Here is a 15189-nt window from a genome sequence, read left to right on the forward strand (position 1 = left end):
TCTATAAACCTGAAGCAGGGCAGCTAATAGTCAGTCCAGAAGCATTTATTAAGATCGTATTACGTGCCCAGTACCACGCTAAAAGCTGGGGAGGCAAAGAAGGGCCTGCCCTCATGGGGTGGACAGTCAGATGAGGGAGATAGGCACAGCCATAGGTACCTATGAGAAACCAAGTGGATGGAAAGCAGAGGCTCTTTGGCAACCTGGAGCAAAGCACCAGCCACCTTGCCTTAGTTACGGCTTTGTGATCCAGCACACAGACTTGCTTGGACACACACAATGAGTATAAATAACAACAACAAAAATTAACGTTTATTTAACCCTGACTGTGTGCCAGGCATGGTACTAAGTACTTTAAAAATGTCATCTCATTTGATTCTCATAACAACTCTGGCAGGACGGTGCCACTGTTATTCCCATTTTACAGATGAGGAAACTGAGACAAGCGGGTTAGGTAAGCTGCCCTGGGTCACACAACTGGTAAGTGTCTGGATGTGAACTCAGGTTTTCCTGACTCCAGGCTGGCACCCCCTCCATACAGACCTCATGTAGCCAAAACCTGCAGTCCCAACTCCTGCTCCCCTGGGGACCTGTCTCCTTAATAGCACAAGCTTCTTTGACCGTTTTGGATGTGTCTTTGTGTCCCCAGCGCCGGGGCCAATGCCCAGCACATAGCAGGCACCTAATAAATAGTCATCAACTGTTGTACACAGCAAGCAAGCAATAAATACTTTTGAATTCCTGCATGATGAACTCAAAGGCTGGGGAGGGGAGCTGGGGGGAGCGGGTGTGGAGTTGCTCAAAGGCCTTTCTCCCACAGCAATTACTCGATTTCTTTCCTATTTCATGGGGCTAAAAAGGTCTCCCTTTGGTGATGTGGCAGTCCAGAGGGACCAAGTCCTTCGAAGTCACACAGCAAACCACTCTGCACTAAATTGACTCCTACCCATAGCAAATGTTACCTTGAGCTCCCACAGGAAAGAAACTGGTTAGGCCAGAAAGGATTTTCAGGAGCTTCAGCCCCTCACCCCCAATTGTCTCTAGGGCTGGGAGGAAGGGTGGGTCGTGGGGTCGGGGCTGTGTACACTTTCCTTCCCTCAACTCAGATCCTGAGCAAGGAGCCCCGTTAACAGGCCAGGGCCTGGTTCTCCTGAACTGGAACCCGGGCACTCTGCCCCATGGCCCAGACAACAGTCCTTCCCCTTACCCTCTTGAGTCTGGGAGAGGATCAGGATGGGCACTTCACTAGGATTTCAGGCCAGGTGTACCTTGGAGGGGGGAAGGAGGTTGGGGCTCTAGGACAAACAAGCCTTTGAGGTGACCTACCTTTAAACCTAGCAAAGCACTTTACAAAGAGGATCTCATCTGATCCTCATAACAAAGTGGGCAAGATAGCTACTATTATCATTCCCATTTTACAGAAAAGGAAACTGAGACAGAGAGCACAGATGACTCATATACAACTAATAAGAGCCAGAAGGGGTCCCTGAACTCAGGTCTTTCAGCCTGAATAGCTGGTCCTCGAACAACTGCACCACTGTCTCTCAGGTGGTATCTAATACTCATGAAAACAGCTTCCCAATTCTAAGATCCATCATCCCCAAATCTCCAGGGAATCTCCCTCACTTTTTTTTTTTAAAAGCATCAGTGCCACCTAACACTCCTGGCAAAACTGTCCAGGGAGTAGCTGGTTCTGCCCAAAGACAGAGAGGATGCTGCTGGCCAGAAGGAAATTCTGGAGTAAAAACCACTGCCAGAAATTTCTAAATAAAAGTTGGGGCTGTGTGGGGGCGACGGTGCCAGGCCACCAGGCCGGGCTCTGTATGGGAGTCGGGCCCCAGATGGCCATGCCACCCCACCATGAGATCTCAATCCAGGGCTCCCACCCCCTTCACCCTTCCCCGAGCTGGGCTGGGGCCAGAGGACACAGAGGGTAGCCGACGTGTCTCACGCTGGAGCCCTGGTATTGTTTTCCTTCTTGCCTCCCTACATGTGAGCTGGGAAACCCTGGGCAGGCTACTTGAGCTCCAGCCCTCACCTACATGGCTGCTACCTGCCTGAAGAATAAGAGGCGTTAGGCCAATGTCTCCAGAGGGCTCCTTCTAGCTTTCAGGGCAAATGAAAACATGAGCAGAAGTGGTGAATGTGGATTAGAGAAAATGACCCAAGTCAGGCAAGACTTAAAAAAAAGGGGGGGGGAGGACCCTGCGGGGGCCAGATAACAACACTGACTTCATGGAAATGTGATGGTGCAGCCAGAGGGGAAGGACATTCCAAATGGCCCCTCTTCTCAGTGTGGCCACCATCTCAGCTCCTCCCCAGATCTCACTTTCCAGGCTACCGAATGTTTCTCAAACTACCCCATCTTGTCAATCAGCAGCAGCTGAGGACGTGGCTCTACACTGGGGACCTCCGCCAGAGCTGCACCACAAGCCGCCATCCCCCGGTAAGTGGGCCCTGGGCCGAGGGAGGGGGAGGATTAGCCCATTTTAGGAAAACTATAATAACTGCTTTATTCAAGTCATTCCAATTAAAAGCCAGCCCACATTTGGCAGCCAACTGTGTGATCCGTACAGAAGCGAACGGTGGAAAACTGAGCATTCCCGGCCCGGCCCACTTAATTGGAAACAAGGGCCTTAAATCGGTGAGACAGGAATCAATCATCTGTAAACAACTCTGATTACTTGTTAATAGAAAGTGAGATCTCAAACCCCCAAATTTCCTCTGGCCCATTGGTCACTCCCCCATTGAATGGGAAGGGCAGGAAGAAAGCCTAGAGGATAATACGGGAGAGGGAGAGGCTTATATTGCTGGGGTGACGTGACGGGAGACCCACTCCCACAAACTCGGTGCAGATCATGACCAAAGTGTTCCAGTTTTAAAAGCCCTGGCACACAGTAGGTGCTTAACAATGAACGCCTGTTGACTAAGGAAGGGCGAGCCACCAAAGTGGAAAGTGACACCCAATGTCAGCTGAAGCCACTCTCGGGAGGTTGGGGTGTCTGTTCACGGGGAGGTCTGCTGGGTCCAAAGACAAGACAGTAGGAAAAGGAAAGAAGAAATACTAAACAGAAGGAAGGTGTCTTATGGATTCTTTGTCTTTTGGAAAAGCAAGATTTCAGTTCCCTTATGTTGACATCTTGTCTCTAACTTTTAAAATCAAATGTTTCTGCCCAGAGCTAGCAGCTGGTCCAGCACAGTGGAGAGATCGCTTGGGGGGAGGGCCTGGGTTCAAGTCTCACCTCAAAGATTTACTGACTGTGTGACCCTAGGTAAGTCACGGACTTTGGTGCCCCAAGCAAATCCTAACTGAGCACCTAACCGCGTGCCAGGCATAGTCAACAGAATCACGGGTTCAGAACATCGCAACATCACAGGAAGCCCACCACGGCCAAAGCTGAGCTCTCACCTCCTTTTTTTAAGTAAGTTTAAAAATAGTCAACTAAACAACAGTATGCTGTATGGGTCAGACCCTCAAGGCCAGAGGGCCTGGCTGTAAGCCTCTAAAACGGGGGCAGCAATCATGAAAGCTCAGGAACTAGAACACAGAGGCCCCAAGAGCTTGTCCCACATGGGGGAAAGATCAGTTGGGGTGATGTGAAGTGTGGACCCAGGTGCCCGGGAGAAAGTTGGGAGGGCCTTGGGCCCCCTACTCTAAATTCACTTAACAGATGAGGACAGACGAGGCCCAGAGAGCCCGAGTGAGATCACACAGTGGATTAAGTTATCGGCAATGGGATTTGAACCCAGGGCATCAATTTAAAAGCCAGAGCTGCACGATGACCTTGGCCCAAGAGCAAACATCACAGATGACTTACCTGAATGGCCTGGCGGCCTTGCTGAACATCGGCCAGCAGCTGAATGGTGAGGGTTCGAGAGTCTTGGAGGGCATCCTGGAGGTAGATAAAGCTATGGCCAACATGGCGCCCCATGGTGCACTCTCGGCAGATGGGAACAGAGCAGGTATCACAGTAGAAATGCAGCACCTACAAGCCAAGATGGGGGAAAGGCCGTGAGAGAGGCATCCGCGGGAGGTCCAAACAAAGCCTCCAGGAACAGGGCGATCTCTGGGCAATGGCTCCTGGATGTTCTCAGCCATCCCTCCCTTATCCTGGAGAAAGGATTACAAGCCCTCCAGAGGCAGAGACGAAGAAAGATGCCCTGGTCCAAAGTGAAGAATGTGTGACCTGGGGAAGGTCACTAACTTCTCTGAACCTCAGTCTCTTCCTCCGTGAAACAGAGAGAATAACACAAGCTTACCTACACTACCTCATTCATGAGGCTCCTCGCTATGACAACAGCACTTGGGGAGCCCCTGGGGGCCCTCTAGAAACGTTGGGGATATTACCACACCGGAGACTATCGATGACTCAGAAAAGAGCTTTACTCTGGGACAGGATATCGGTGGCTTCAGTCTAGGACGGGCCGTGTTGCCGGCCAGGAGGCCAGGGTAAAAGCTGCCACAATCATTCTTCACACAAATGCTTGTTACCACTCCCATCTGGTGAGGGGAAAGCAAAGTCCAAAGCCGCCGCCTGGGAGCAGGCAGGGCCAAACAAAGGGCGGCCAGCCAAGGGAGTGAACTTTTAGGCGTCTCACCTGGAAGTCAGCCAATGCTGAAATGCTTCTCGGAACAGAATGCTTAGAGGGGACTTATTTTCATTCCACACCTGCCCCCTAAAAGAGAGATCCAACTGTGTGGCCTGAGATTAGAGATGAATGTGCCAATGGGGAGGCCCCTTTTCGACAAAGTCTAACATCTGACAGCAAATTCTGTTCTGTAGTAAGTCAGATTAGAACTGCCTCAGGTCCATGTCAATCCAATGACTGAAGGTGCTGGCCAGAAGCTTCCTCCCCCACCACGCTGCAATTACAGACCCCAGATATCTTGAGGATTTCAACCAATAAAATGAACAGAAATCAGTCCTCACTCAGACCAAACTGGTGTTCCCAAGTGCTTAGACAGAACATGAATTCGATGGAGAACAGGAGGTGGGAAAATGCAGCCATGCCATTGGGATTGGCCCCCATCTTCACTGGATGCTTTCTCCAGTCTCTCATGAGAGATCCTTTTACATCCCAAACCTTTTACACAACTAGAAAAACTGCTCAGTTTATCCAGCTAAGCAGGAGACTGCAGAGCATTAAATAACAACTAGACCCAGGACCATTTTTAGCTCAATGCCATCAAATAAGATGAAGAAAGTAACAAAATTAATTGTTCTTCAGTCATTTCACTCATTTTCGACTCTTCAAGAGCCTATTTTGGGGCTTTCTTGGCAGAGATACTAGAGTAGTTTGCCATTTTCTTTTCCAGCATATTTTACAGATAAGGAAACTAAGGCAAACAGGATTAAGCGACTTGCCCAGGATCACATAGTTAATAAGTGTCTGAGGCCACATTTGAACTCGGGTCTTCCTGACTCCAGGTCCAGTGCTCTATCCACTGGGCCACCTAGCTGTTCTAACAAAATTAATAAATAATAATAGCAACTCGCCTTGGTATACTGTCCTAGTTCTAGTGCTTTACATGCAGCCATCCAAAGACTCTTTGAGGGGACCCCTCCCTAGAGTTTTACATCCCCCTTCTGAGGTCATCTGTAAAATGGGGATATTAATCGTGTCTTACAACCGCATATGCAAGCAAGCACTCTGTAAACCTAAAGTCAATAAATTAAGGTCGGCTATCATCATCAACACCACCATCATGATACAATTGCCCTATCCTCTTATACCCAAGGAGAAACTGAGGCAAGGATGGCTGCATGACTCATCCAAGGTCACACAACTAGCAACAGCAAGGCCATGGGTGCAACTCAGGATGCTGTGCTTCAAATCCTGGGGTCCAGGTACTTCGTGTGGTGTCCGCCTGCCCTGGCCTGGCCACCAGAGGCAGTTTTCCCTTTTAGAACCATTTCCTGCTATTAAGGGGATGCTGCCACCAGGTGGTGGGGACCTGGCTCTATAGCTGTCCTATGCAAGCACAGGTCCCCAGAATCGGCGGCAGAAGGCACCTTAGGGAGACTCTGGTCCAGGGTGCTGAACCTTCATAGGGTCATGGATTCCCCGAGCCTCTCCTCATAACGGTATTTTTAAAATGCATAAAATCAAATACACAGAACTACAAAGAAAACCAATTCTACTTAAAGAGAGTTGTTAAAATATACAAAACCAAGTTCACTGGCTCCAGGTTGGAAAGCCCCGCTGTGCTCCCACTCCCCACGCAGACCGAGGGCCCAAAAGTAGCGAGCGAGCAGATAACTTTACAGACGTGTTTACGTCTTTAAAAGCTGAACAACAAGACCAGAACATCTGGAACTCGGAACAGTGAACCCCTAACCTTGCTGAAAAGGCACTCAGGGCTCCTCCGCCTCGCAGAGCACCCACTTGGGAAATCGGAATCCTCAGGCTCCTGGACCAGAGCTCCTTCCCTCCCCCTTGACGTCCACAGGAAGAAGGAGCAAACACCCGTGGGGGGACGGCCTACTCAGAGGCCGAGCTCTGCCCTGCTAAGGTTAGCTGGGTTCTCTTCAGGCAGAAGAACAAACCTGAGCAATCTTTTCCTATTTCCCCTCCCCCAACCACAGAATCGCCAAGTTGGAAGCTGCCGGCACGGGGCAATCTGGGATGCAAACATGCTGCTCTCGCCCCGTGGGAACTGGCATGGCTCACCAGGTCTCTCTGTCAGACAAAAGCCAAAGATCCCTGACAAACAGATAAATGAGAGCAAGCACTGACATGACTTACAAACATCACCTTGTCTGATCCTCCCAGCAAACATGGGAGGCAACTATTACTCTTATCCCCATTTTATAGATGAGGAAACCAAGGCAGGGAAAAGAAAGGCAACGAAGTTGGTGTCTGCGACAGAATTCAAACTCGGGTCTTCCCGACTCCCGGGGCTTCATCCACTGTGCTCCCGAGTTCCCTGGGACTAGTCAGACGGAGCCCAGCTTCCTCTTCCTGCCTGGTCCATGCCCCTGCTCTTCCCATGACACCATGGTCTCTACCGGAGGAGAACCGCGGAAAATAAAAAGAAACACAATTTCTTTCCCTGAAAAAGATCCCCTTCTGATGAGCATTGAAAGCTTTTCCCCATCAGGCTCCAAAATCTCCTTCCTGCCTCAACTTCACATTTCTGCCCCTCACACATTCCAACCAACCCAATGGAATGCTCGCTCTCCCCCTCCTACGAACGCCAGCTCCGCCAATCCTCTCCTCTTGTGCTCCCCCAAATAATTTCCTTCTCTGTGTAAATGTTCTTTCCCCACGTAAGTGCTCCCTGGGCACTCAGTAGGTCCTTCATAAACGGGAAGAATGACTTGTCCCAGGACAGTCTCCAAGCAACCCCAGTACCCAACAGACACAGACGGAACAAATTCCCCAGGATACAAGCCTCCCACGCCCATTCTCCCAGCAGAGGAAAACTCTTTGGGGGTACCACCACCACAATCCTACAACAACCTCAAGACTTTGGGGACTGGCCGAAATGCAATTCAGTAAGATCCGCTGTTCCCATCCTACCTCTGACATCTACTGCCTGTGTGACTCTGGGGGAGGCACGTCCTCTGGAAAATGAGGACCTCTCAGAGTCTCTTCTCATGCTAAATCGATGAGCCTATGAAAATGGTAATTTTTCAAAAATCTGAAGGAAAATTAAAATCACAATATTGACTATGCACACGAATCAGCCAAATTAGACCTCTTCCGTTTTTGGATGACCCATGGGCCACTGTCCAGTGAGTCTCCACTTCAGGAAGTGGAGTGAGCAAGCACTCAACCCAAAGCCACTTGGAATCCAAGCTGTGTGTGCTCAGCTAAGTCACTCTGGGACTCAGGCTCCTCGTCTTCCAAGTAAGGGAGGAGCTGGGACTAGACCATCCCCAAGATCTCCCCTGCGTGGAAGGAATTCTCCTGCCAAGGGATCCCCCTTCTGGGACATCTGGCTAACTCTAGACTAAATGTAATGGGGTGCAGGCTATCAGGAGGAAGGGGAGAAGGTTCATGAATTCCAGGTGTCCCCCACCATCCCAATCACTCACTCAGCACCTTACCGGCTCCGGGAAAAATAACACGTGCCACCCCAAGGAAGTGAAGAAGAGAGGGGGAAAGTTTCCAGTCCTCCAAAGTGGTCATGGCAGCATTTTTTGTTGTAACAAAGAAATGGAAACAAACTGCATGCCCAACAACTGGGGGATGGCTGAGCAAATGGTTGTATAGGAAGAGGAATTTTACTGTGCCACAGCAAATGAATGCGACGGGTTCAGAGAAACATGGAGGGATCTGTTTGAACTGATGCAGAGTTAAATGAGCAGAACCAGAACAATAGTAATGTTCAATTCAATTTAATTCAATAAATGCATTAAGCACCTACTACGTGCCAGGCACTGTGCTAACATGAGAAGAAAAGCCTTCAGAACTCTGACCAAAGCAGCAACCAACCAGGACCTCCAAAGAAGGAAGAAGCATGTATCTCCTCTGCTGGCAGACAGGTGAGGGAAACCAAGGCACAGATGGAGAAGGGCCATTTGCAGACTTGGCCAATGGATTCACTCATTTTTCTGCTCTATACAGATTTATTACATGGAGGGAGAGAAGGTAGGTCAGTGGATAGTGACAGTCCCAGCCTGTCCTTGTCCCCCTCCCCCCCAAAAAAGAAGAAAACATCAATAAAAGTTTTTTCTACATTCACAAAAGAAAAAAAGCATAGATGGGGATATAAACAGAGCGTTCAACTCTGTGGCGCTGTTAAAAAAGCACTAAATCTGGGGCAGGAGACCCCCAATGGAGGCCCATCTGATCTCAGATGGTGACTCACCTGCCTGGCAGCTCATGTCCTTGAAATAGCCAAGGAGAAGGTTAGACCAGGTCATTGTCATCATCTATCCAGCTAGCAAGATACAATAATGCTGGGGGGGAGAAAATTTGTAAGGACTTCATTTATAGTTCAGAATGGGAGAAACTCCCCAAACTCATTCATTTTCCATTTCTAAGGTTAAGGAATTCATTATAAATATATTTCCTATGATAGTCTTCCTTCCCTTCCTTCTACTATACCTTACCCCCATCACATAACCCCTTATCCCCCAATCTCTCCCCCGCCCCCGCCTATTTTTCCAAAGCTGACCACAGAACAATCCACCCCAAGGTAAGCCCGTACTGTCATTCATCTTTGATTTATCAGAAGAGCATTCTAAGAAAGTCAAACAAAACCTACTTCCTTGTTGGGCATGGGGGAGGGGGAGGCAGTGGCCCACATCTCCTGGCCATTCCCATTTCACAGCTCTAGCAACAAGAAATACGATGGGCAAGGCGTAAACCCGATGACTTCAGGAAAGGCTCTCCAGCCCACTGTAAAAACATTTGACAACAGCAGGAATTCCTGGGTATCTTTCAGCTCCCCCCCCCCCTTTTTTTTTTTCAGGAAGAGTCCTGGCTACTTTCAAAGGGAGGCAGGCGCTGGGCAGAGGTTTAGGACCTTCCCCTGGGATCCAGCAACAATCAGCCGGTAGCTGATGAATAGACCAGGGGTTAAACTCTGACCTGAGTGAATGACAATTCCCGCATGGTCACTAGCCACCACTCCTGGCCTCCCTGCCTGGCTTATCCTCCCACCCACCTTTCTGCCTTTCCCCAAATTTCCCCAAACTCAGCCACAGACAAAGGCTATGGAATGCAGAGGGCATCTCTGGGGTCTCTTTGTATGGTGCGGGGGTTCCACTTTTTGTATGGGGAAGACGTTTTCAAGGGATGTAAATAAATGAACAGAAAGAAGGGCCCCAACTAATTTAGGGACTGTTCTCAAAAGCAGAATTACAAACTATGAGCCACATGAAAGACTGTCCAAATAACTAATAAGAAAAATGCAAACTAAACCAACTCTGTGTATGGCCTCAAACCTCACAAAGTGATGCCGGAGGGCAGATGGGAAGACAAGCACACTAATACCTTATTGGTGGAGCTGGGAATTGGGTCCAACCAAGTGCCAGCAAAACAATTTGCAATTCTGTTAGAAAACTGACTACATTGTTGATACCTTTGATCCAGAAATCCTGTTACTGCGCACATAAGTCAAGGAGGCCAAAGATTGACAGGAAGGTCCCACATATGCTCAGATATTTAGAGTGGAATGATCTGTGGTGACAGAAACCTGGAACCCATCAGTTCAGGGAATGGCGGACCAAACGGTGGTATGGGAACGTAACGCAGTATCACGGCTCAGCAGCGAACCCGAAGACGGTTAGAAATGTGGAGAAATGTGGGAAGACATGTACAAAATGACATGAGCAAAGAAAGCAGAACCAGAGTAATATCCGTGACGACTCTCGACTTTCTATCTAACCGCAATGACCCATCTCTTCTCAGGGAAACTGATGACAAAAGACACGTCCCTCGGCTTAGCGGAGGCGGCACTGGGGACTGGCGGGGAGCAGTGTCATTGGTCCATGGCGTTTCTGTAACCAGGAGAGAGGGCCTAATGGGGAAAGGATTGGGGTACAAAAAGGCACCAAAAAAACAAAAAACAAAAAACAAAAACAAAGCAAACTGTCTTTAAAAGCTTCAAAGAGCAAGTTCTGCCCTGGATGTTGCCTAGCACAGCTCCCTGCCTAGCTTACCTTCCCTCTCTTCTCTTCTTCGTGCCCTCTCCAGGGGAAGTATGACCCCAAAGCAGCTCCAGTGTCCTGGACACACCTAGCTTACTCATAAATTCTAGCAGGAAGGCTGATGGAGAAAACGGATGCACCGTGTCCTCCATGTCCACGTGGGCCTCACGTTTATGAAAACTTCTTCTCAAGTGGCAGTAAATCAGTGGTTATGTCTGTTATTAACTTCAGTTCTCAAACTGATGGCTGCCTTAACTGGTCTCATCAGAGGAAGAAAACCATTGAGGTGTATTTTTAAAGACAATTAATCTTGAAAAAAATCTGTCAAAAGGCACAATGTCTTTTTGCCAGAAAACACACTGTCACTCTCACTCTCTCACACTCTCTCTCTCTCTCTCACCATTAAAACCCTAAAGAAGTCGCTAGGCACAAACAGCAATGTTCAAGGAGAAAAGGACCTATATATGCACAAATATTTATAGCAGCTCTTTTTGTGGTGGCTAAGAATTGGAAATGGAGGGGATGCCCCATCAGTTGGGGAATGGCTGAACAAGATGTAGTATGAGTGTGGTGGAATACTACTAAAATGATGAGCAGGATGATTTCAGAAAAACCTAGACTTACGTGAACTGATACAGAGCGAAATCGGCAGAACCAGGAGAACACTGTACATAGTAACAATAACACTGTACAATAATCAACTGCGAATGACTTAGCTATTCTCAGCAATATAATCTCAAAGGGCTCATAATGAAAAATGCTATCCACCTCCAGAGAAAAAACTGGTATTGTCTGAATACAGACCAAAGCATACTCTTTCTTTCCTGTCAAGTTTTCTTCTACAAAATGACTAATCTGGAAGTGTTTTTGACATGATTGCACAGATTGCTTACCATCTCAGGAAGAAGGAAGGTAGATCATTTGGAACTGAAAAACTTTTTAAAAAAAATGAATGTTAAAAATAGTTTTTACATGTAGTTGGAGAAAAAATTAAATTTTTAAAAGAAAAAAGAAATGTCCATGGATGCAGATACTGAGCCCCTAAAACAAAAGGAACAAAGAATCTGATCATGAGAAATTCCCCTGAATGGAGCCCAGATAAGGTAGCTACCCATTGCAGAGATGAATAGAACCATGGGGTCCAGAGCTGGAAGGCCTCTTAGCTTTCCATCTAATCCTCATTTTACACAGGAGGAAACTGAGGCCCAGTGATGTGCCCAATGCCACACAGACAATAAAAGTCAGGATTGGAATGTGACATTTTAAAAACTAAGTCAACGTGCAGTCCACAGGGATCCTTCTATCCAGATTGGTGGCCCCCTTTTCTCTTTGAGGTTGATATCAGTGCCCCCAACTGCAAACAAACAAGACCAATAAAAAGGCAGCCTCAGAAAGCACAAACAATGACCAGAAGCAGTGGGTCAGAGATGAGGGGAGATGAGCAGTGGGAAGGGGGAATGAAGTTGGATTATTATGGGCAGGGGAGGGAAGCATTTATGTAGCACCATACCTGGCACTATGCTAAGGGCCTTTTACAAGTCAGAGAGAGAGAGAGAGAACAAGTTTATATATAGAGGCAAAGGTTATTTTTATTGTTAAGACTGGGCCTCCCCATCACACCCCAGGCCGTCTGCCCTTCCTTTGGACAGCACCCAAGGGAGCCCCAAGGTTATAAACACAGGGGAGGTGCCCGCCTTCAAGGCCCTTAGAAGTAGAGCTGGGGAGGCATACCAACCTAGAAGACGGAAACAATAATCCCAGTAACCTCCCAAGGCCAGAGAGACTGCAGGGGCACTGCCTTGAGTGGGGGGCACCCAAAGTGAAGCCAGATGTTTGTTACTGGAGAAAGGGGATCCACAGGCCCAGCAGAGGTTAGGAGTTGGCAAGGAGGAAGGCAGAGGGGAATGCTGGGGGGGGGGGGGGGGGGTGGGAGAGAAAAGAGGTAGACTTATACCGAAGACCAGAACAGGAAAGGTGTGGGGGGAGGACAAAGGCTGATCAATAGAGGTCAAATGAAGCGGGGAAAGAAAGGAGTTACCACAGGATCTTAGCCTCTTTTGAGTCCTCGACCCCCTCTCAGAATGTTTTTTAAATGCACAAAATAAAATACAGAGGATTACAAAGGAAAACAAGTATGCTATAATATATTAATAGTGATCAAAATTTTAAAAACAACAGATTTCTGGGGCCCCAGCTTAAAAGGAAGCCCTGAACCAGAGCCCAGCCCCAGAAGCCTTTAACCCAAGTCATCTTTGAATAATAACCTGGCTAGCTTTTATATCCAGTCCAGCAGGGCTCACAAAGCACATTCTAGCTAGAATGGTACCCAAGCTTCACAACGGCCTCACGTGGAAGCGGAAATGATCAGTCCCATTTCATAGATGAGGTAACATGACATACCCACGGCCACACAGCTAGAGACTGTCAGATGTGGTAGACTTTCTTTTCCCCTTTTTCCAACATGTCCTCTCCCCCCCCCCCCCCAAAAAGCCAAACCTACAAGCAGAAGCATTTTCAGGCAATGGCTGTCCTAGCTGCCGGTTTCCTTCCACATCAAATGAAATATGACTTGTAAAAGGCACTTACCATGGTGTGCACAGTAGGTGCTACATAAATGCTTACCTTCCCCACCCATAATATCCAATTTTAATCACTTCATTTCTAACCCTGTCAGGATAATCTTTGAACACAGACTGGAGGCTCATCAAGGCCCTCCTCCTCCACCCAAATCTTCAGCCCCCTCAATGACCTTGCCCTTCCTCTTACCGGCCTGTGCCAGACATTTAGCATCAAGAGGTTGTCTTGCATTTCTCAATCATTATTTCTTCTATCTTCGTCTTTCTCTCCCCAACTGAAATAAGAGATTTAAGAGACCATCACAGCACCTTTGCCCCTGCCCCCACCCAGCTCTGGAGCCTTAATCACATTCAGCTGCTCTGGAGGCTGGGTGGGGTGTCATTCTATGCTCCTGGGGCTCCTCCCTCCCTCCTGTGACTTCTCACACCAGAACACCAGGCCCTGGCGGCCATTCTGAGTTTCAGGTGGTCTTCCACCATCAAAACATAAAGCTTCTGGAGGGCAAGGACTGTCTTTGGTTTGGGGCTTAGCCCATGAAAAGAATGAGTAAAGGCTTCTTCACTCTCCTCTAGAATTATGACCAGACTGCCCTCAGCCTCTCTACTGGGCCACCATCATGATGCCTCGGGGGCACCAGAAACAAAATCTCACCCTGGAAGGAACTTCAATGGCCACAACTTAATACATGAACAGAAGTCCCTAAAACAAGGTCAGTCACCTTCCCACGGAGGAAGAGGGTAGAGTGGAACCCCATGGGAAATAGCCAGCACACTCACATCGAGCCAGAGACACAGCTCCCTCTGGGGAAGATGAGAATGCTGGGGCATCACCCAGAGTTTGGAAACAAGCCTTTGATAAGGCCCAAGCCATACAGTGGCTAGAGCACCAGGTCTGGAGTCATGAAGACCCAAATTCAGATCCAGCCTTAGACTCAGACTAGCTGTGTGACCCTGAGCAAGTCACTTCACCGTGTCATGTGGGGTCATGAAGTGTTGGACACCACGGGAAAATGACTGAACAACACTGATGATGAAGCTTAGATGATAGCACTTGGGATCTGAGACTGGTCCAGTGGCCAATTGTGAATGGCGTGGTGTCAACTTGACTCCCCAGGGGTCATCAGTTATTTAGAAAACTGGACAAATGTCATGCTTATAAAAGTTATAAATAGCACCCAAGAAGAGCCCCGTCAGGCTAAGCATGGGCTCCAAAAACCAACTGCTCAAGTACAAGATTGGGAGGCATGGCTAAAGGACTCAACTGAAAACGATGGGGAGGTCTTAGTGGCCCACAAGCTCAATGAGTCAGCAGCATGAGACAGTACCAAGTCAGCAATCTGAAGGATTTGAAACTGCACTGGAACCCAGGATCAAACCAAAGGGCTCCAAAAGCAATGTTCCTCCTATCACATAACACTACCTATAGAAGCAGATGACTGCTGAAAATATCATCAATTAAAAAAAAAAAAATCAGTGAGAACCAATTGAGGCCAATGCCAACCAGAAGGAAGGGAGGCGCAATGTGGTACACAAAGTGCTAGCCTGGACCAGGAACACCTGAACTCAACTCCAGGCCCAGACACTAAAGAGTTCTATGACCCTGGACAAGTCAACCTGTCTGCCTCAGTTTCCTCAAATGTAAAATGGGGTAATAACAGCACCTCCCAGGTAGTTGTAACGATCGCTTGAGAAATCATTACTTAGTACAGTGCCTTGCCCACAGCAGGAGCTATATAAATGTTTACTGCTATTATAGAAAGAATAGACAAAAAAAGGACTAGAGGACCATGGGACAGTCCCAATGTGGCTTTGATAAACCTGCTCCCACAGGGCCAGGCTAGCCCTGGACTCTGGCAGCTGGTAGGCAGCAGAGAGTGGACCCAAGCTGTACCACCCAAGTTCTTGATCTGCCACTGGTCACGTAACCAACACACATCTGAATCTAAAATCTCAACTTTACGGAACAGAAACAACTTCAAGAACTGAATGCATGGGGCGGGGGGGGGGGG

General features: G+C 48.3%; 1 protein-coding gene across 1 annotated transcript in view; it reads right to left on the minus strand.

Annotated features, from left to right (window-relative positions):
• The window catches only part of LOC114050421 (E3 ubiquitin-protein ligase TRIM71-like), an 83206-nt gene that overhangs the window by 8709 nt on the left and 59308 nt on the right, over positions 1 to 15189 (minus strand). The window contains exon 5 of the mRNA XM_027872071.1: positions 3819 to 3986. Within this exon, the coding sequence (XP_027727872.1) occupies positions 3819 to 3986 (168 nt within the window). The remainder of the gene's footprint in view (positions 1 to 3818; positions 3987 to 15189) is intronic.

This window comes from Vombatus ursinus, unplaced genomic scaffold (assembly GCF_900497805.2).
Source record: "Vombatus ursinus unplaced genomic scaffold, bare-nosed wombat genome assembly UNPS02014799.1, whole genome shotgun sequence".
NCBI lineage: Eukaryota > Metazoa > Chordata > Mammalia > Diprotodontia > Vombatidae > Vombatus > Vombatus ursinus.